The 22,887-nt window shown below is 40.8% G+C and overlaps 1 protein-coding gene across 1 annotated transcript in view; it reads right to left on the bottom strand.

Annotated features, from left to right (window-relative positions):
• Window positions 1–481: 481 nt before the first annotated feature.
• bmp5 (bone morphogenetic protein 5) overlaps window positions 482–22,887 on the bottom strand; it is a 111,178-nt gene continuing 88,772 nt past the window's right edge. The window contains exons 5-7 of the mRNA XM_048597286.1: window positions 11,261–11,337; window positions 7,567–7,677; window positions 482–3,985 (exon numbers count right to left, since the gene is read on the bottom strand). Of these exons, the coding sequence (XP_048453243.1) occupies window positions 3,836–3,985; window positions 7,567–7,677; window positions 11,261–11,337 (338 nt within the window). The 3' untranslated portion in view covers window positions 482–3,835. The remainder of the gene's footprint in view (window positions 3,986–7,566; window positions 7,678–11,260; window positions 11,338–22,887) is intronic.

Genomic DNA, 22,887 nt, shown 5'->3' with positions numbered 1-22,887 from the left:
ACATGATGCTGTGCCTAGTGATGTAACCAGGTTATAGTCCAACAGGTTTATTTGAAATCACACAAGCTTTTGGAACGTCGCTGACGAAGGGGCTGTGCTCCAAAAGCTTGTGTGAGTTCAAATAAACCTATTGGACTATAACCTAGTGTCATGTGACTTCTGGCTTGGTTCACCCCAGTCCAGCATGGGCACGTCCACATCATAGTGATGTGACCAGCACAAACCTTAATAAGGCAGAAAAATTAAGCTGAACTTTCAATATGACTGTGATGAAACACGTTATAAAAAGCAAATGTGTGTACATGTGTTAGTGAACTGAAATGAGATCGTAAGTGACACAAGCCTCAGGCCTGCAGACTAGAATACTGTTAGAAACCCATAACTGCCCTACAGCTGTCTAACTTTGTCATCGATAATGAGTTATTGATTTTACTACAGAATGTTAATGGTAGAACAGAAAAAAAAATTCACAGTTCAACAATTGACACTTAGACATTTTTATTCCAGAAAATATATTCCTGTATAACATACATACATACATACAATACTGGTATGCGACTTTCTTACAAAACAGAGCTCCAAAGTCTTTTATTATTTAATTGCCATTTGGGACAAGGATGCTGCTAAAATAGACAATGTTAATATTAAAGATTTAAACATTCCCTGATATGAAAAAACATAACCAGTGAAAAAAAAATTGTTCCTCTATATCTGTGAAGGACTCTTTCAAGCAGGGCCATAAAATCATTAAAACTCTACATCCAGTGCTGTCTGTGAGAGATGGAGCTAAGGGAGTCAGAAGAATGAAGGTTTAAAGTCCCACTCCATAGACTTGCACACAAAATCTCTGCCATTATTCCAGAGCAGCACTGTCAGAGGTGCTTTCTTTCAGATGAAATGATAAATGAAAAAAGACATTAAAGCTGAATTGGTATTAGTTCAAAGAGCAGCTGGGGAGTTATGTCCAATGTCCCAGTGAGTATGTATCCCTGAACCAAATCCTAAAAACCCATTTCCTGCTCATTATCACATTGCTGTATGTAAGAGTTTGCTGCCATGGGTTATCTACTGTAACAGTAACTATACTTCAAAAGTACACCATTGCCTTGAGATGTCCTGAGGTCATAAGAGGTGCCACATTAAACTAAATGTTTATTTTATTCTTTTATCTCCGAATATTTAAAATTCAAATGCAATGGCATGCTACATGTCTGTACAAACAAGTCATTTCAATTTGATCATATACCAAAATTTCACAATTCTAGCATTGTTCTGGAACTTGTACTTAAACCAATTATTCCACATGCAAAGTCTCAACACACTTAAAGAAATAACTCAGGAAGTGTAATACCAGTCTTAAATATTAGAAATCATCTATGAAGAACAGTGTCCTGATTCCTTTTTAATATAAATTATGTATAAACGTAAATTAAAATAACTTTTGTATTCATGAACAGTGCCAAATAATCTGAGAATTCAAGTTGAAAATTAGCTCTGCTGCATGATTAAATATGCAGAAATACAAATTTAATAATGTGAAAAGACAATCCTATTAAAGAACTTTTACTAAAACATATTGATGGATTTTGGTTATGTAGATTTCAGAATTGATAAGGTTAAAGGGAGATTTAATGGAGATGGTCAAATTTAACAGGTTTTAGTTAGAGTAAATGAAGATAACCTACATGAAGAATCAATTATGAAAAGACACCAAGTTAAGCAAAGGTTTAGCACAAATAACTAGGTAAAAGGGAGGATAGTTTATATTTTTAGGCAGCAAGTTAGTGTAAGCCAAATGTGCCGTTTGAAAAAGGGATAGAAGTAGACTCAATATTAACTTCCTAGAGGTATTTTAATAAATACATTTGAAAAGAAAACATTTGAAGGACAGAGGGAATTTTATTTTGGCAATGCTAGTAATCCCAATTGTAAGACACTTGCAAAGATCCAGTACAGATGCAACAGGCTAAATGGCCTCTTGCTGCACCATAACAGTCAGAAGTGTGAAAGGGTGTTGAAGTCACAATGTTCTTTACTTGCAGTGGGGTTGGTTAGCTCACTTGTCTGGATGCCTGGTTTGTGATACAGAGTGATGTTAACAGTGCAGGTCCGATTCCTATATCCACTGCTCTGTACCACGGAACCATCAATTCTTGCACTGGCTGAAGGTTACCATGAAGGTCCACCTTCTCAACATCTCCCCTCACCTAAGGCATCGTGACCGTCAGGTTAAACTCACCACCAGTCATCTCTCTCTAATGAGAAAGCAGTGACATAACTTTTATCTTGGGCATCTCCTCACAGCTGCATAAACCGAAATGGATAATTTTGATTGTAGGGAGAGGGTGTCGATGGGTGCTTAACCTACATTCCTCCATTCCATTGTATTAAAGGTCTTGAGTAGTTGTGTTTCAGCCCATGTTTCTCCAATTACCGCCTTTAATTGCATCATTTAGATTGCATTCATCTTACTGTTAGTGATTGAATAGCAAGAATAGATATTCCCAACGAAACACACTGACCTTTCCATTATGTCTTATCCAGAACAATAACATCTGCATGACCAGAAGAGAATGTAAGATCAGCATCTTTTGTTCATACCCTACTCTTCTAGAATTTGTCAGGCTTAGGGCTGCAGCAGATTTCTTCTATCTTAGCCAATGATTCATTGAAATCATGATCAATCAGCCTTGGGAAAATGTGCCAGTTCAGAACAAGTAAAACACAGGCAGTTTCAATTTGACTAGAAAACATTAGCTAAACTGCGATATGTGGGCTTACGAAGACAAGAACAGGAGTGGATCAGTCACACGTGCTTATTCCGCCATAGCATACGTTTGCCTGCCTTTGATGGGATGATTCTCTTACCTATAAGAAACTCTATTGGCCCAAGTCTTGGATTTCACTTGTTAAGTTGTGGTAACCTTCTGGTGAACCTTCAAGGTTAATGAATCCTTCCTGAGAAGTGGTGTCCAAAACCAAACACAGTATTTGAGGTGAGATAGGTCCAAGGCTCTGAACCATCAATTCGTCACCTTTGAAATTGGCTTATTCATACTGACTGATTTCACAGTGAAGAAGCTTAGTGATAGAACGCAAGACTTACAGTTTGTCCAGGGAAATGCATATTCCACCGCATGACTCCCTGGGACAAAATCCCAACGTCATTCCAGCTGTCCATTACCTTTCTCAAAGTGAGGGGAAACGCGTCTACAAAGTGGTGTCAATATTTTGAATTTACGGACTGAATACATACAAATAACCAGTTAGTGTGATTCTGAAATTAAGAATTAATCATCAGCAAAATTGTCATATATATATCGTATAACAGCCAGCAAGTTTGTAGATATACAGTACATAATGAATAGGACAATAATTAGACAACATTTTAATCTCTAATATTTTATATAGTACAGTTTCAGAAAGAGATGAAGTGTGTAAAAATATTTTTAAATTCCTCTGTTTATAAAAAAAAAATATATATAGCAGGAAATCAGATAAGTTAATAAAACCATTTACCACCTTCGCAATGTTTGCATCATAAAGAAAAGCTTTGTCTAAAAATGTACCAGTTTTCAGCTCTATTGAATAAATATTTAATCAACCACAGTTGTTTTTTTTGTGCACTACCAGAAAGGACTGAGAACATCTGTTTTAATTTTCGCAGCAAAGTAGTTAAATTGAAAGAAATAAATTACAAGCACAATGAGTACTATATACATAACACTGTACATGAAGCACCTTCAAACCCAATTTGGGATCACTTGGTAAAAGTTTAAGAATGGTTTAAAGATTGTATTTTTAATTGGGTCCTCTTCCTCTTTGAAATTGCCAGCTAGTGGCAACCACATGATCTTACCACCATGTTTCTATATTTCTTTAATATTACATTTGAACTGTCATCAAAGTACAACACAGAGATTGCATTTAGCTTAGTTGGTGCACAGCAAGGTTTGGGGACGTTGTCAGGGAACATCAAGTGAACCTGCAAGTGGAAACAAAATTCTTAAATAAACAGACATGTTCCAAATTTGTGTAGGCTGAGAAAAATACAAGTTCCTGAACTATTTGATGACAGATTGATTCATAAGCCATGAACACCTGTTGGAGCAAACTCATGATCACAAAATCTCATAAAAAAGCATGGCTAACTTATCTAGCACTCTATAGAATATTATTTAAGTGCTCACTCAGCCCCTAAATCCTGGTCTGCCATTTAATGATGAACCAGCAGCATCTTCAGAATCTGATGAACTGTCTCTCAGGGCTCAATTACACTCAATTGAAAGTCACACTTTAATGACACAGGAAGACTAAGTTTATATAGTCCTGTGGTCCTTAGCTGCTGGGTGTACTTCAATTTCTGAGCCTATCTGCTGTCGTAGACATACACCCAATGTTTGAGCTAAGAAACAATTAGAAATTTGGCCTCCTCATAATTTTGGTTATAAAGGGTCACTGTGTAAAAAATGGAATATTTTATGCTTTAAAAATGCTGGGTTTGTTTTTGTCAGAAACCCAGACCCATCACTGAAGCAGAGAGGAGAGAACACAAGAGTTGCTTTTGTATTGATATTTTTGTGACAATATCCTAACAATAAAGAGTACAACCAACCTAGCACTGGAATTTTTAAAAATTATATTTTAACATTTGCATATTCCTCTTCACCATACCATACCAAATAGATGAATGAAATAGAGATAGTAGGAACTGCAGATGCTGGAGAATCCGAGACAACAAGGTGCAGGGCTGGATGAACACAGCAGACCAAGCAGCATCATAGGAGCAGAGAGGCTGACGTTTCGGACCTAGACCCTTCATCAGAAAAGGGGGAGGGGAAGGGGGTTTTGAAATAAATAGGGAGAGAGTGGGAGGCGGATAGAAGAGGGATAGAGGAGAGAATAGGTGCAGAGGAAACAAACAGGTCGAAGAGGCGGGGATGGAGCCAGGAAAGGTGAGTGTAGGTAGGGAGTTAGGAAGGGGATAGGTCAGTCCAGGGAGGACGGACAGGTCAAGGGGGCAGGATGAGGTTGGTCGGTAGGAGATGGAGGTGCGGCTTGAGGTGGGAGGAGGGGATAGGTGGGAGGAAGAACAGGTTAGGGAGGCAGGGACGAGCTGGACTGGTTTTGGGATGCGGTAGGGGGAGGGGAGATTTTGAAACTTGTGAAATCCACATTGATACCATTGGGCTGCAGGGTTCCCAAGCGGAATATGAGTTGCTGTTCCTGCAACCTTCGGGTGGCATCGTTGTGGCACTGCAGGAGGCCCAGGATGGACATGTCGTCTGAGGAATGGGAGGGGGAGTTGAAATGGTTCGCGACTGGGAGGTGCAGTTGTTTGTTGCGAACCGAGCGTAGGTGTTCTGCAAAGCGGTCCCCGAGTCTCCGCTTGGTTTCCCCGATGTAGAGGAAGCCACACCGGGTACAGCGGATGCAGTATACCACATTGGCAGATGTGCAGGTGAACATCTGCTTGATGTGGAAAGTCTTCTTGGGGCCTGGGATGGGGGTGAGGGAGGAGGTATGGGGGCAGGTGTAGCACTTCCTGCGGTTGCAGGGAAAAGTGCCGGGTGTGGTGGAGCTGGAGGGGAGTGTGGAGCGGACAAGGGAGTCACGGAGAGAGTTGTCCCTCCGGAAAGCAGATAAAGGTGGGGAGGGAAAGATGTCTTTGGTGGTGGGGTCGGATTGCAGATGGCGGAAGTGTCGGAGGATGATGCGTTGGATCCGGAGGTTGGTGGGGTGGTACGTGAGGACGAGGGGGATTCTTTTTTGGTTTTTATTGCGTGGACGGGGTGTGAGGGATGAGGTGCGGGAGATGTGGGAGACACGGTTGAGGGCGTTCTCGACCACCGAGGAGGGGAAGTTACGGTCCTTGAAAAACGAGGACAACTGAGATGTACGGGAGTGGAATGCCTCATCCTGGGAGCAGATGCGGCGGAGGCGAAGGAATTGGGAATAGGGGATAGCATTTTTGCAGGAAGGTGGGTGGGAGGAGGAGTATTCTAGGTAGCTGTGGGAGTCGGTGGGCTTGAAATGAATATCGGTTTCCAGGTGGTTGCCTGATATGGAGACAGAGAGGTCCAGGAAGGGGAGAGAGGTGTTAGAGATGGTCCAGGTAAACTTAAGGTTGGGGTGGAAGGTGTTAGTGAAGTGTATGAACTGTTCGAGCTCCTCGTGGGAGCACGAGGCGGCGCCGATACAGTCATCAATGTAACGGAGGAAGAGGTGGGGTTTAGGGCCGGTGTAGGTACGGAAGAGGGATTGTTCCACGTAACCTACAAAGAGGCAGGCGTAGCTTGGGCCCATGCGGGTACCCATGGCTACCCCCTTTGTCTGTAGGAAGTGGGAGGAATTGAAAGAGAAGTTGTTGAGTGTGAGGACGAGTTCGGCTAAGCGGATGAGGGTATCAGTGGAGGGGGACTGGTCGGGCCTGCGGGACAGGAAGAAGCGGAGGGCCTTAAGGCCATCTGCATGGGGAATGCAGGTGTAGAGGGACTGGACATCCATGGTAAAGATGAGGTGTTGGGGACCGGGGAATTGGAAGTTCTGGAGGAGGTGGAGGGCGTGGGTGGTGTCACGGACATAGGTAGGGAGTTCCTGGACCAAGGGGGAGAAAATGGAGTCTAGATAGTTGGAGATCAGTTCGGTGGGGCAGGAGCAGGCGGAGACAATGGGTCGACCAGGGCATTCAGGTTTGTGGATTTTGGGAAGGAGATAGAAGCGGGCAGTGCGAGGTTGGGGAACGATGAGGTTGGAGGCCGTGGGTGGGAGGTCACCTGAGGTGTGACCAAGGGGGAGAAAATGGAGTCTAGATAGTTGGAGATGAAATAGCTTCTCTAAAGGATTATCGCTTTCAAGGATATTTGGCTTGTCAAAACTATTCAAGAGTTCAGAGTTTTTCAATCCTAATTCTCCACCACTGCTGCTTAATTCCAACATAACACTGGTAACATACTAACAATGCATTCATTAAACTTTAGCCAATTCAATAAAATATGGTTTGCTAGAATTTGGCTCAAAAAGATTATAAATTCCAATTGCATCTACATCATGGAAAATTAAGGAAAACAGATCTGACAAGCTTCACAGACTGACATCTGAGATTATGAACTTAGAACAAAGAACAGTACAGCACAGGAAAAGGCTCTTTGGACAACCAAAACTACGCTGACACATGATGCCGTTTTAAACTAAAAACCTTTTGCCTCTATGCAGTCCATATCCCTCTATTCCCTGCCTATTCACATATTTGGCAAGATGCCTCTTAAACATTGCTTTTGTACCCGCCTCCACCACCTCCCCTGGTAGCTCATTCAGGCAGTTACCACTGTCTGTGTAAAAAAATTTGCCTCTCACATCTCCTTTAAACTTACTTTTTTACCTGAAACCTTTGTCTCCTGGTCACTGACATTTCTACCGTGGGAAAAAGGACTCCGACTATCCATTCTGACCATGCCTTTCATAATTTTGCAAATGTTTATCAGGTCGCCCCTCATCCTTTGAAGTTCACGTGAAGAAAACCATTCAAAAGTTATGAATACAAATTTAGAAGATTATAGCACATACCAGTGTTTGCACAATTGCATGGTTTGTAGCGTTCATGTGAGCATTGAGTGGAAAAGAGCACTCTCCATCACAGTAGAAAGCTGCATAACCCTCTGGGGCTATGATCCAATCCTAGAAACATATTAGGCAATTACATTAGTTATTTCAATATGGTAAAAAGAACTATCTATCCTTTCTGAAAAATCCATTAGTCACATCTTATGAGCGACATACCCTTAAATGTCTTGATTAAATCAATTGGAATCTTGCGTGCTAATTTTGAAAATGCTAACATATTTTAAATATACTAAACACCTTACAGAAAACTTTCCATGGTCAATGTGAAACTGGTAGGTCACTTCTCTGTTTGCACCAACCCCATTATTTTGAGTATTTTGTAACCAGCCTGAAAATGTATTCTTCAAAAACACTAGCTGTCATGAAATGTTTTCAGCAGACCCGCACATCATTTTCGTCCATTATTTTGAGAGCAGAGACAGGAAATATTGAGTTTATTTATTAAATTTGTGCTACTGCTTTATATGGTTTCAGCACTGTTTTGTACTGCAGGCAAACCTATATCGTTTTCCATTCACAAACTTGTGGTTAGCTGTTCACTATATAATCTAAAAACCTCCAAAATTCAGAAATGACTAGATACAAAGCATTCCATACAGGAGAGGTTATCATATACTTAAAAAAAGGTTTGTTGATGATTTAGACCCTCTTCAAGCACAGAAGTACGTACATGTTACAAAAATGTACCATGCCAGAGATATTGAAAATGCAGCCAATATAACGTTGGGAATCATTGGCACACTCGCCAAGGTGACTGACATTAATCTATCCACCCTTCTGAGCACCCTTTGGACTTAACTTATAGGAAAAGTGTTGATTTTGATCATTAGTTTACAAGTATAACAGAACTGCAAGGCCTCACTGGTATACACAAAGTGGTAAGGACAGTTTTAAAGAATGTTTCCAGGTCTTGTACAACATTGACCTTCTATTTATAGGAACTAAAAATTGACCGTTGCAAGCTGTTCTAGAAGATTCTGACTGGAATCCCAGGAGGAATTCTGCTGGAATCTAGAATATAAGGACAGTAAGCCCGAGCCCAGGTATCCCAACTCCTGCAGCTCAATTTTTGGGCCTGATCAACATCAGAAATGAAGGAGGACGGGCCCCAAAAATTACCAGGGGAGTTGAGCACCAGCTTCAGGAAAGAGCTGCTCTGGTTCAGGCCCAGCAGTCACACAAGGCAAGCAGACAACTAGGTTGGCTAAGAGAATTGTCAAAGGAGGTCAAGTGGGAATCTCCAGGTTTTGAAGTGGGGTTGATGGGGGATTTTGTCACAGCTGTCCTGATGGGTCTGTATGCACACTCTGTCTGTCAGCTTGCAGGGGTAGAACTGAAGGGCACCCCTATACAGTGTTTCACCATCTCACTGCCCACATTATTAGCTGTAAAACAGATGCGTGAGCACCCTGCTTAGCTCAGACTGCAGCCAGAAGGCTTCTGACCAGTCCTACAGATTCAAGACTCCACCCACCAGCGTTCACTGAGCAGTGAACACTTATCTCCATGTCACTGAAAGGCTCACCATGTGAAAATCCTAACCTTAATAAGATTCTCACTAGAGCAGGGCTGGATTCAGGAGCCGAATACCAGTTTCGAACCTCTCTTTGGGAAAAATTTCACCTGGCTTCCATACATTAAGAACCAAACAAACCAAAATTGAAGAAACTACAAAATCTGTTTTAATGCACCAATCCATTTCCTAACCGGTTGCTCATAGCAACATCCAGCAGATTAATCCAGGTCAATGCTGAAGGATGTATATGTGGAAAAGGTAAAGGTCTGAATGAAGGTTCAGTTGACATATTCTGTCTACAGACTTAAACAAAGGCTCTTCCCTTTAAGCAGTTAAACAGAGCAAGATTCTGGTCAAATTAAAGGAAAATGTGGATCTCTTAAAACATTGCACAGTCAAAGTAATATGTAGAGTACATTTAGACTGAGGAGCAGGAATAGAGGAAGCAACTAGAGGGCCCAGAAATACAAGCCTGAAAATGTAAATGTCCTTTGGTAATATTTGCTAGATTAAGCAATAGCAGCAATGCATCCAAAATAGAAGTTTTTCTCTATGTTGAAACTGTTACAGTTTGTAAGTATCAACAATAAAGACTGTAATGTTTTTGGACCTCTGGTATTCAAACTATTTTTTAAAAGACATCTGCCCTTAATGATGCCAGATTCACTGAGCTCTAAAATATGGAAAAATGTTGAAAGATGAGAACCAGGTTTTAACATACGCTGCACAAATCTTTATCGGAGAAGAGATTCAAGTGGCAATTCTCTGCCTGTTGTCACTGTATTGTCAGCAGGATTTGGACAAGTGGTGGCGAGGAAATAGGGTTCTAAGCCATTCTGCCTGGTTCCAGCTGCAGTGATGCTTGGAGGTGACCTTGTTACACATAGCACACCTGTTTTCACTTATGTAACTGATCCAAAGTGTAATAGTTACTGCATGACAATGCAGGCTTGTGGATTTTCAGACAAAGGTCCTACCAAACAGTACATCTGTCATTAGAAATGGATGTTAATGATCGACTAGTCCCAGTTTTATGGAGTTGGAGGGCATATCTTGAAATTATGATTTGTCTTTTAGATCAAACTGTTTCCTTTTTAAATACACACAACCGCTGGGGCTGAAGGTTAACCTCAAATACAATGAGCATGAATGAGGAGGCTGAGGTAATTGAAAAACCAGATACTGGGAATCCAACAACTGCATTTTTAGTTTTAATGGTTGGGACCCAGACACTACTTTGCTCCCTTAATTTAGGCAAGTCTGTAATTTAAATATTTTATCGAGGTTCATATTTTAAGTGCAATTTAATTTCAATGTTTATGGGCTGAGTGTCCCAGGGCTTGAGAAAAGGCAGCTGAAATAAGGTGGGAAGAAGTTTCCATCACAGATTTTGGACCGAGAGGAGAGGAATTGTCTCTTTCAGGTCTCCCAAGCCAGCCCCCAAAACAATAACCCGCCAATAAATCAAAATCCCTGCATGATCTCCCACCTGATTGCTTCACTCCACAAATACGCCATGATATTTCCACATGTATTTCTGACAGTTCTATCTGCATCCCCTCCCCTTCGCAAACACCTACACCTCTTGGGCCCCTAATCACTTGCCCCTGTACACGATCTTTCTGATCCTGTCTGCTGATCTCTCAAGCCTCTCACCATCTATCTCTATGGCTCCCATGATCTAACTCTTTCCTGCAATTGCTCACCGCAATAGCCCCATCCTTCCCAGTGATCCACTGGGGACACTTCCTGCAGGTTTTATGGTCCCTCCTCCATGGTCTCTGCCTGTTCTCTCCAGCCCTTGACTGTCCAAGTCTCCTCTGTCTGATCTGGATCTGTACAACATTGATCACGGACATAAATCACACACCTCGTTATGCATAATTTTCTGTTCTTTCCTCACTCTTCTCCGTCTGGTAAAGTCATAACATCAAGCCCAATACTCTGAATCACTGAGGCAGAGGTCAATACTGTGGATTCAGCATTGAGTCAAAGTATGACGTGAAATGCCCATCACCCTCAGTCCTGCCACCTCAAAGAAGTGCCGGGATAATGCTCCTATAAAATAATTCTGAATCATTCACCAGAAAAAGTACAGCACAAAAAAATGCCATTGATTACCTGCCACCCTAAGTCCCGAAAACTCACATACAGTTCATGCTTCTTGCAAGCTTGCTTCTGCTCACTGCTGTTGTAATCTGTTAAATGAAAGACTGGCATTAGTGTGCAGTCAAAACAAACACAAACACCATACTGATAGCATCACAACACTCTTGTGCATCCGACCAATGGATTATAAATCTTTACTGCTCACACCCTGTCGGTGGAGCATTTAAACAGGTTTGTTCTGAAATTCCTTAGGGTGTAGTAGTTGATTGCCCAGAAGTGACAACCTGGGAAAGTCCGACTCTGAGAAAATAAACAGCTCGATGGCCATAAAATGAGCTGGGGTGGAGGAAGTCCCAGCCAGGAAAAGACAAGCTCAAATCATGAGTTTCGAACATAAGGGAACCACCACTGTCTGACATAAAATTCAGCCCATTACCTTAGACATTGAAACTAGGGCCAGGCATTCGGCATTAAGTAGCCTACTACTCTCCCAGAATTCGGTGGAGGAAACGTGTTCCTGGCAGGAGACAAGCTGCCCATGATTACTGCTTGTGTAAGGAGCTCAGCATTCAACGTTGAAGTTAACATCTGCAGACAATTTTGCTACAGTTTTAAACTATCCACATTTGGTTTTGGATCACCCAAATGCCTCACTTGCTACAGGTTGGCACGGATTAGCACAATCAGATGCTAAATAAGGTGAAGATGCTTTTACCAGCGTCGTTTTAAGGAATCATGCAGTAATTACAAGTTCATTTCTGGTTTGCTATTTCTGGCTACTGGCTGACTTTTGGATGCAATTTTTTGCAGTACTCTAGTACTCTGGAAAGTTCACTTTAATGCACAAAGGGGAGGCATTGTTGGTTTTTCACTTCTATTGCTATTTGTCTTATCAGGCTCCAAAATTGGATGGTCGAATAGGGCTGTCCAGTGGAAATAAAGAATGATTGGGAACTACGAGGAATATACAATGAGTAGGACGAACTACCAGGTAAGGGGAGGAGGTGAGGTGCCAGAGTTGTCATAACAGGCTCCATCATGATAGGTACCTCAATGGTATTACTGCATTCAGCCCAATAAGTACAGGGGCTAGACAAGGCTAATCGATCCTCTGAGTCTGCTCCACCATTCAACAAGATCATGGCTGATTTTACACCTCTACTCCACAATCCTGCATTCCTCAAATCTTGTAATTTCCACAACTCCAATAGACCTATTGATCTCTATTTTCAACCTAATTCAGAAGTGAACATCCTCAGCTGTCTGGAGCAGAGCGTTCCAAAGATTCAAAATCTCAGTCCTACCTGGTTGGCCATGTATTTTGAAATTGTCATCCATGTACTAGGTGAATCAGCTGAGGGAAACATTTCCTCAGCACAAGCCTCATCGAATTCCTTAAGAATTTTAAATGTTTCTACTATCTCATCTCCCATTCTTTTAAAATCCTGGAAGCACAGCCCAAGAGTACTCAATCTCTCCCTCATTCTACAATCCCCTTATTCATAGAACCAACCCACTGAGTGTTTATTGCTCTTTCTCTCTAAGGCTAATACATCCATCTTTGCAGAAGGAGATTAAAACTACAAACAATACTTCAGATTTGGCCTCACGAAAGCCCTGTATAATTGTAGGAAGACTCTTTCCTCTTATGATTCAATCCCTTGGCAAAGAAAAACCTAACATACCATCTGCCTTCCTAATTGCTTGCTGTACTTGCGTCTTAACTTTCTGTGATGCATGTACGAGGCAACCCAGATTCCTTTGATTGGAAAAATTTCCTTGTCTCTTACCATTGAATATATGTCCTGTTTTTTCTTATTGTTTTAAAACCAAGACTTCACACATTGCCACATTTTATTACATTTGCTATGTTTTTGTGCATTCATCATAACCTATGCTCATCTGCAGCCTCACCGTTTACTCTGTGATTTAACTTTATACCATCAGCAAACGTAGACATGTTACCGGTTATGTTACTCATTCAAGTCAATTTTGTGGGATCGATAGGGAGGAGTCCACTTTGATTGAGTTATTTACAGCCCATTGAGGACTACCCTAGCAATAAGGGCCACCCATGTTGGAAGATACATGTTCCCCTAACAATTGACTCGTCTACCTTCAAGACTTCAGGTCTACTCCACCACAGATAGCCTGGGAACTGCTGCAGTTCCAGCACTGGCCACCATTCCCAATGGCAGTGTTGAGACTGAAGAGCTACAGGCCCTCTGATTGGTCAGTAGCTCCTGGAGGAAGGTCGTTCTGGTTTAGAGGGGCAGAAACCACAAGACTGCTATCAAGTAACTGCCTGAACTACATAACATTGAGTCATAGCTGGTGGAAACAGTATTGGTCTCAATTTTCTGGTTGGTGCGCTGGGCCATAACCTCCACCATCCCAGTAATTAGCTACTGTATCAGATTTCTAGCATTTGCAATATACTCCTCTTGTATCTGCTGCAATATCTTGATCAAGTTAAGCAAGCAAAACATGCCTTTAATAATGTCCACTACCTTCCTACCACTGATGATAGACTGAATGTCCTGAAACTTCATTGGTTTCTCTATTTCTTAGTTTCAGTGCTGTGGTATAATATTGTTACCTTTAGTCTTCTGGCACTTCTTCTGAGTGAGATTATTACTCAGAATATTATGATCCCCATAAATTAAAATAACTAAAGTTACTGAATGGCCCCCAAATGAAGAAATAACCAAAAAAATGGAGACACGAGTCAAAATATTCAAAGAACTCATTGGATTCTAGGAGAGTTCCAGTGGTAAACCATTAATGTGATGGCCTGTTCAAGAAGGGACGGAAGCAGGATATTAAAGGCCAGTTAGCTTTAACATCTGACATTGGGAAAATGCTAGAATCCATTGTTAAGGAAGAAAACAGATATAAAACATTGAATACACATGCAAATAGTTTCAAGCATAGCTTCTTCCCCACTGTTATCAGCCTCTCAAAAGTTAATTTGATGTCTCTCTCTCTGCACCTTTTCTGCGGCTCTATTCTGCACTCTGTTCTTCTACCCTAATGCATTTTGTATGGTGTAATGTGCCTGCATAGCACACAAAACAACACTTTTCAATGTATGTCTGTACATGTGACAACAATAAATTAATCAATCAATCACGTTTGATAAGTTACCACACAGAATGTCATTGCACGAGATAGGAGGAGTGCATGGTATTGAGGGAATATATTAGCATGGATTGACGATTGGGTAACACATAGAAGACAGAGTGTCAGTATTAATGGATCGTTTTTCAGAACAGAAAGATGCAACTAGTGAAGTGGCACAAGAATCAGTTCTAGGGCCTCAATTATTTACTCTCTATATGAATGACTCGGTGGGGCAGAGCGTAATATATCCAAATATGCTGAGGATAGAAAAAATAAGTGGGAGGGCATGTTGTGATGTGGACATGAGGATTCAGCAAGGGGATATAGATTCATAGCATAACATAGTAGAGAACAGGCGCTTCATCCCATCAAATCTGAATTATTCCAAAGCTGCATTGGTCCTACTTGCCAGTATTTGGCCCATCGTCTTGAATGCTACGATACTTCAAATGCACATCCAAATGCTTTTCAGAAGTTGTGAATTTCCCAGGCAGTGCATTCCAGATTCCAGCATTCTCTGGGTGAAAACAATTCCTCAAACTGCACCTGCACCCGCACCCCCCCCAATAAACCTTCTGTCTTTCACTGTAAAATTATGTCTGCTTGCTATTTATCCTTCAACTAGGGGAAACAGCTGATTTCTATCTACCCTGTCCATGCCCTTCATAATCTTGTACACCTGAATCAGGTACCCGTTCAGCCTCCTCTGCTCTAAAGGAAATAACCCGAGTTTATCCAGCCTCTCTACGTAGCTGAACTGCTCCATCCCAGGCAACATCCTGGTGAATCTCCTTTGCACCCCTTCCAGTGCAATCACATCTTTCCTATAGTGTGGTGACCATAACTGCACACAGTACTCCAGCCTAACCAAAGTCCTGTACAGCTCCAACATGATGTCCTTGCTCTTATAATCTATGCCATTACTGATAAAGGCAAGTATTCCGTGTGCTTTCTTAACTACCCTACAACTTGTCTTGTGTCTTCAGGGATCTGTGTGGGCAAGTGCCCGAAGATGCTTCCGTTCTTCTGAGCTTCCTAGTGTCTTGCCATTCATTGAATACTCCCTTATTACTTTGTTCAAAGTGTACCACCTCACAGTTATCAGGGTTAAATTCCATCTGCCACTAATCTGCCCATCTGACTAACCCATCTATATCCTCCTGTAAACTGAAACCTTCTTGCTCGCAGTCAACCACCCGGCCAACCTTCATGTCATCCACAAACATATTTATCATCCTCCCCACATTCTCTTCAATGTCATTTCTAAACATCACGATCAATAGGTGACCCAGCACTGATCCCTGTGGGTTAGGTTTCAGTCACACAAACAGCCTACTACCACCACCCTCTGTCTCTTGTCACCAGGACAATTTTGGACCCAACTTGCCAAGTTACCCTGAATCCCATGTGGTTTCACCATCTTTATCAGTCTCCCATTTGAGAACTTGTTGTTTATATCGACTTCAGCAAAGCCTATGACATCAACTGCCCTATCCTCATCTATACACCTGGTCACCTCCTCAAAAAATTCCTTCAGATTTGTTAGGCATGACCTCCTTCTGATAAAGCTATGCTGACTATCCCTGATCAAACCTCACCTCTGCAAGTGGAGATTAATTCACTCCTCAGAATATTCACCAATCATTTCCCTACCATTGATGTGAGACTCACTGGTCTGTAATTCATTGTTTATCTCTTAAAACATGGAATCACATTAGTTATTGTCCAGTCCACTGACACCACCCCCGTGGCCTGAGAGGAATTAAAACTATAGTTCGGAGCCCATGTAATTTCCTCCCACAACTTCCACAGCAGCCTGAGATACAACTCCTCCGATTGTGGGGATTTTAAGCCCTACAACATCTCCAATCCCTCTTCACTCCCTATGTCAATCTGCTCAATAACCTCTCAGTCCCTTTTCCTGAATTGTGTACCTACAACTTTCTTCTCCTGATTGAAAATAGGTATTAAGCTCTCATTTAACACTCTTCCAATGCTCTCCAGCTTTAAGCACAGATTGTCCCCTTGGTCCCCAGCAGACCCTACTCTTTCACTGGTTATCCTCTTCCCCTTCATATGCTTATAGAATACATTAGGATTTTTCCCATACTTACCTGACAGTGCTTTTATCATCCTCTTGTTCGTTCTCCTAATTGCCTTCTTGAGGTTACCCCTATTTTTTCCATACTCCTCTAAGGCCTCCATTGATTTGCTCCGATTGTACCTGTTAAAAGCCTCCCTTTTCTTTCTCATCTAGTCCTGAAAATCCCTAGATATTAAGGTTGTGCTTGTTGTGCTTACATTTCACACTGAAGAGAACATGATGGGTCTATACTTTGCCTGTTTCCTTTTTGAACATGTCCCACTGTTCTATTGTTGTTTTACCCAGAGGTCAATATTCCCAGTCTACTTTAGCCAGATCCTACATAATTTTAATAGAATCTGCCTTCCACCAATCCAAAAACCTTTTCTGCAAAACATTTTTTTCCTTTTACAAACCAAACTTAAAACACACTGTGTCGTGTTCGCTATCATTAAAATATTCCAATTCCTTCACGTCAAACATCTATCTGGCTTCATTCCGCAGAATTAGGGCCAGCACTGCACCATCCCTTGATAGAGCTTCTATATGTAGATATAAAAAGGTCTCCTGAACATAGTTCAAGAATTGTTTTTTTTATTCATTAACAGGATGAGGGCATCATTGGCTAGGTAGCATTTATTGTCCATCCCTAATTGCCCAGAGGGCAGTTCAGAGTCAACCTCATTGCTGTGGGTCTGGAGTCACATGTCGGCCAGACCAGGTAAGGATGGCAGTTTTCTTCCCTAAAGGACATTAATGAACCAGATGGGATTTTACCTCCAACAAGCAACAATTGATTCACAGTCATCATTAGATTCTTAATTCCAGATATTTTATTGAATTCAAATTCCACAATCTGCTGTGGTGGGATTCAAACTCAGGTCCCCAGAATGTTATCTGGGTCTCTGAATTAACAGTCTAGTGATAATACCACTAGACCATTGTCTTCTCAATTGTCCCTCTGTAAAATTTTTAGACTATATAATCCCACATAATGTTGGGGAAATTAAAGACTCCTAATTACCCTAATACTTTTACATATTTCAGTGAATTGGCTATATACCTGCTCCTCTATAGCCCATTTATTGTTTGGGGGTCTATAATATATTCCCAGCAGTGTGACCACCTCCATTTTATTCGTAAGCTTTATCCACAAAGCCTCATTTGAAGATACTTTCAAGATATTGTCCCGTCTTACTACAGTGTGATGGTACTGTGCCTTTAAGAGAGATTTGTTCTGTCCTGTTCCTCTTGTAGAGAGCTGTTGCCATCGTGTTACAGAATGTCTGTTTCAGAAACAGTGGGTAAACAGCTTTGAACTCCCTGAGCGTTTTTTTTAAAATTAGACAAAATAAGCATAAGTGGGTGGAGTCAGACTCACATAGGCCCAGGTTTTTAATTTTGCTTTCAGTTGGGATTTGGAGTTGGCCTTTGAAACTGATAGCTACATCTCTCTCTCTCTCTCTGCCACAGCAAAAAGCTTGAGTTCTCTCTCTGCTGCTAGATTGATTATTTTAATGTTCTTTTCTCCTGGACCAAAAGAAAGATAGCACGTGAGGAATATCTGTTTTGCTGAATTTGCCTTTGCCAATGATGTGTTTATAGGATGCTGCTATATTGTGAAATAATATTTTGCTACATATTTCAATAGAGTTAAAGTTATGCCAATTCTTCCTCATTGTGTTTGCATTTGAACAATGTTGTGAGAATAAAGCATGTTTTGCTTAAAGCCTAGTGGTGGACAAATTGAATCACATCTGGAATACAGCATTTTAGACTTGACTATGTCTTTGATATGTTTATGAGGAGGTTTAGTTCATAACAACAGTAACTGACTGTTTAATAAATAATGCAATGTCATCTCCTCCCTTACACTCTCCCCTGCCCCACTGAAGATCCTATGCCATGGAACCTGCCAGTCCTGTCCCTCCCTCAACCATGTCCATGTGAAGGCAGCAACATAGCAACTCCACATGTCAATCTATGCCTTTAACTCATTTATCTTTCTAAGGGTTTGGAGTTTAAAAACAGTGAAGGCACATACTGCCCCTCATCACTTTGGTAATTTTTTCACCATGACCTTTTTCCATCATGGCCTTTATGGGCAGCACAGTGGCTCAGTGGTTAGCACTGCTGCCTCACAGCACCATGGACCCAGGTCCAATTCCACCCTCGGGCGACTGTCTGTGTGGAGTTTACATATACTCCCCATGTCTGTGTAGGTTTCCTCCCGAGCGAAAGATGTGCAGGGTAGGTGGATTGGCCATGCTAAATTGCCCTTAGTGTCCAGGGATGTTTAGGTTAAGTGGGTTAGACATGGGAAATGCAGGGGTAGGGGAACAGGTCTGAGTGGGTTGCTCTTCAGAGGGGCGGTGTGGACTTGTTGCGGTAAATGGCCTGTTTCTGTAGGGACTCTATGACCTTCTAACCAGCACTGAATCATCTCAAATTTCATGCCTGGTATAGCATCTTCACTGTTTTCTCTTACTTTGGAACTGAGACCAGGCTTCAGCAAAATGACCTAGTTCAGAGAGAGCATTTAAGCACTAACTTGTAAAGTATGCAACCTGTTATAGATCTTACTATAATTCTGTAAGAGAAAAGAGATTGTCTAGTTGTATCAAAGAAAAACATGGAATTCGTGGTCTAGTTTGTTGCCCCACAAAGACCTCTTTATAATTGCACATTTCTTTCTGCAACACCATTCAATGTCACGAGATGTGATTGTATTAAAGTGTGTTTGACTGCATTCTTACTCAGGTATTTCAAATCTTTCTAGACCATTAATGTGGACCATTGTCTGACACTAATTCTTCTGGTAACCAAAACATTACATACCAACTTCTCAAAACCTCTATGGTTTTGTCACCTTGTAATTTTTGGCATAGACTCAACAGCTACTTGCTGTTTGCTAAAACAAGGTACTCTTTCCCATCCACTGCAATGAAATCAACATAGTCTCATTCCCGTTTTCTAGAGTTTGACCATGAAATGAAAGGAACCTTGAATGAACCATTTCTCAGCAAGAGACTTTAAAAATTTTCATCAACTCTTCAATGTGTCTATACAACCTTAACTACCCAAATAACTTCTTTGCTAGTTTTTGTACAAGTTATCTTTGTGTGCTGTTAGTGAAGTTCCTCTAACAATCTCTCTTGAAACTGCAGATGGATTATAACTATTAAAACTCATAGGAGACAGTGTTTTGTTATTCATTAAAAACTGAAAGAACTGCCAATGCTGCATCTCAGGAGCAAAAATAGAAGTTGCTGGAAAAGCTCAGCAGGTCTGGCAGTATCTGTGAAGAAGAATCAGAGTTAATGTTTTGAATCCAGTGTTCTGAGGAAGGGTCACCGGATCTGAAATGTTAACTCTGATTCGTCTTCACAGATGCTGCCAGACCTGCTGAGCTTTTCGAGCAACTTCTGATTTTGTTATTCATTCTTGGGATGTGAGTGTTGCTGACTTCACCAACTATTATTGCTCTTCAGAAGGTGGTGGTGAGCTGCTTTTCTGATCTGCAGCTGTCCTTTGGGTGTAGGGACACTGTTAAGAAGGGAGTTCCAGGATTTTGACCCAGTGACAGTGAAGAAATAGTGATATAGTCCCAAGGTGGGATAGCATACAACTCAAAGGGGAACTTGCAGTTATCTAAATACATAATTTCCAAGAAAAATTCAGTTAGGTTCTGAACAGAGAACATTTGATGTTAATTGATTTGTGTTTATACTGCTGAGTTTATGACAGACAAGTGGAAACAGACTATGGCTTATTAGTTTAATTATGACTTCAGAAGATTCAGGAGTTTAGTTCAGAAGAATTATGTTTACACTTCAGGAGAATGGTTTCATGCTGGCACAAGTAATTGTTTGCAAAGTTTGCCAAGCTGTCAAAGTTTGTACAGAAGTCTTCAGTTGTTGGAACAGAAGATTCAGGTCAACAGAATTGGAAAGAAGTTGTAAAACTGTCGCAGCAGTCTAATGAGGAGAGAATCAGTTAAGAAAGAAATTTAGCAGTTGAAATCGGAATGATATTTCTCTGGGACTGAGTTTCTGTCAAAGATATTGTTGTCAAACAAGCAAGATGAAATTCTGTTTTGCTGTTTATGTTAAGATTTTTCTAAATTGCCTTTCATATAACTTTGTATGTTTATTTTATTTTGTGTACCAAACTTATGCTCGTGTGTTGAAGAACATTGGCAGCCTTATGTGAATATGTTCAGTCAATAACCACTATGGTAAACATTAAATTTATGATCAATCAAACTATATTTCACTAAAGGAACCGACCTCTCCCTACCATCATCGGGGGGCATCATAATAATCAAATGGGCTGTTTTGTCCTGAATGGTGTCAAGCTTCTGGAGCTGCACTCATCCAGGCAAGTGGGGAGTATTCCATCACACTGTTGACTAGTGCCTTGTCGACGTTGAACAGGCATTGGGTTGACGGGAGGTGAGTTAATCACTATAGAATTTCTAGCCTCTGACCTGCTATTGCAGGACTGGCTGGTACTACTCAATTCCTGGTCATTCGTGACACTCGGATGGTCGGTAATGGATGGCTCAGTGATGGTAATGGCATTGAACGTCAAGGGGCAATGGTTAGTTTTTTTTGTTGGAGATCGTCATTGCCTGGCATTTGTGTGGCATGATGTTATTTGTCACTTATTAGCCCAATCCTGGCTTTCCTGCATATGGAAATGGACTGCTTCAGTATCTGAGTCATCAAAATGGCGCTAAACATTATACAATCAGAGATCATCCACACTTCTCACCTTATGATGGAGGCAAGGTGAAGATGGTTGGGCCTGAATTTACACTCATTTTTACATGTGAAATACCCCACAATTTCTCATCATTATGCTCTTTAAGCCCACTATTCATAATATATTTAATTTACTGAACACTGTGTTGAGAGCCTCTTCATTCATTTCTCTGAAAAACTCTAGATTGTCACTTGTATACGAAAAGTAATTCATGGATAACTTAGTTGCTAAAAATAGGAACAGGAGTAGGCCATTCAGCCTCTTGAGCCTGTCCCACTATTTAATGATATTATGGCTGATCTGTGGCTGAACTGCATATAACCTGCCTATGGTCCATATCCCTTAATACTTTTGCTTAGCAAAAATGTATCTATCTATATTTAAAATGAATCAGTCTTCACAAGACATCTCGAAATAAACAAATTTGCAGGATCTGCTGACTTCTGCTATTTAATATGGCACTGAGGGCTCATTTTATTATTTGGTCTTTATTGCTCAAAGACCACCTTCTACCCTTTTAGTATTTCCTCAATGACAGACAAATTCTTCCTAATCCTGATTATAAATAACTCAACCCAATTTAATTGTACTTCTTTCATTTCAGTTGCCTCGAATCAGGGGATTCTGATCCCTCCAACTATTAACAATGGTTTGTAATGGGATATATCATTGTATTCAATTCTAACACTAACTTAACCCAGAACTGGGATCCTGTCATTGGAATAACTAATCAGTTTCGTACCAGCTTTGCAAACTGGAATGTGATTTGGGACAACTTATATTATCCTTCTGAAATAACAGACACTGCATAACAGACACTAACGCTGCCGGACTTACTGTTTATTGACAATATTTTCCATTTTTATTTCAGATTTCCAGCATTTGAAGTATTTTGCTGTTGAAAAATTGATTTTGTTATTTAGAAGTCAGTGTTTGATCTTGACATAATGCATGTTAGAAATTGCATGAACCTCTTTATCATTTACTAATTTTAGAAGTTAAATCAATTAAATCTCATCTTTTCAAAGGCTGTTAAAATAAGAACAGTTAAAGTGTCCATTCATGATTTCTTATTATAGTGCCTTGGTTTGTTAAATTTATTCTGAGGATTCAGCAACAATTCACATGAACAGATTTGTTTATCAAGGTTGATTTTGTGCCTGCCCTTAACCCACTTCCCTGCCCCGACTCCTTCCACTTGGTATATCATACACAAGCCTCCTGAAACAACATGAACCCTGTTACACTTCCCAATTCCAATCCTTCAAACAAATTGTGACATACCACAGGCTTACTGACTGGGGACTGTACTGCCAGACAGAGTGGAAATATCACCATTACTCACTGTCTCTTTGGAAAATATTGATAATGCAGCCAGCCAAAAAGTATTTGCAACTAAAAATGGTTTTGTGTAAACAATTTAAAATTTAAAAAAAAACCTTTTCACAAGGTTTTAAATATTAAATTAAAAGTATGAGTAAAAGGTGCTGATTGGGGTGACATTTACTGTGAAGCTGATCTTGGGGTAGGGAATAAACGATAGGATAGAGCCCGAAGAGAGAGAAAAGCAGGTGGATAAACATAAGAGTTGATAACTATCAGGCTAGGAATAGTTGTTAATGGTGACTGCTAGTCACTAACAACAGGAAGTGTGTAATGGCAGGCT

Source organism: Rhincodon typus, chromosome 5 (assembly GCF_021869965.1).
Source record: "Rhincodon typus isolate 14 chromosome 5, sRhiTyp1.1, whole genome shotgun sequence".
NCBI lineage: Eukaryota > Metazoa > Chordata > Chondrichthyes > Orectolobiformes > Rhincodontidae > Rhincodon > Rhincodon typus.
This window is presented reverse-complemented; position numbering and strand designations above follow the sequence as displayed.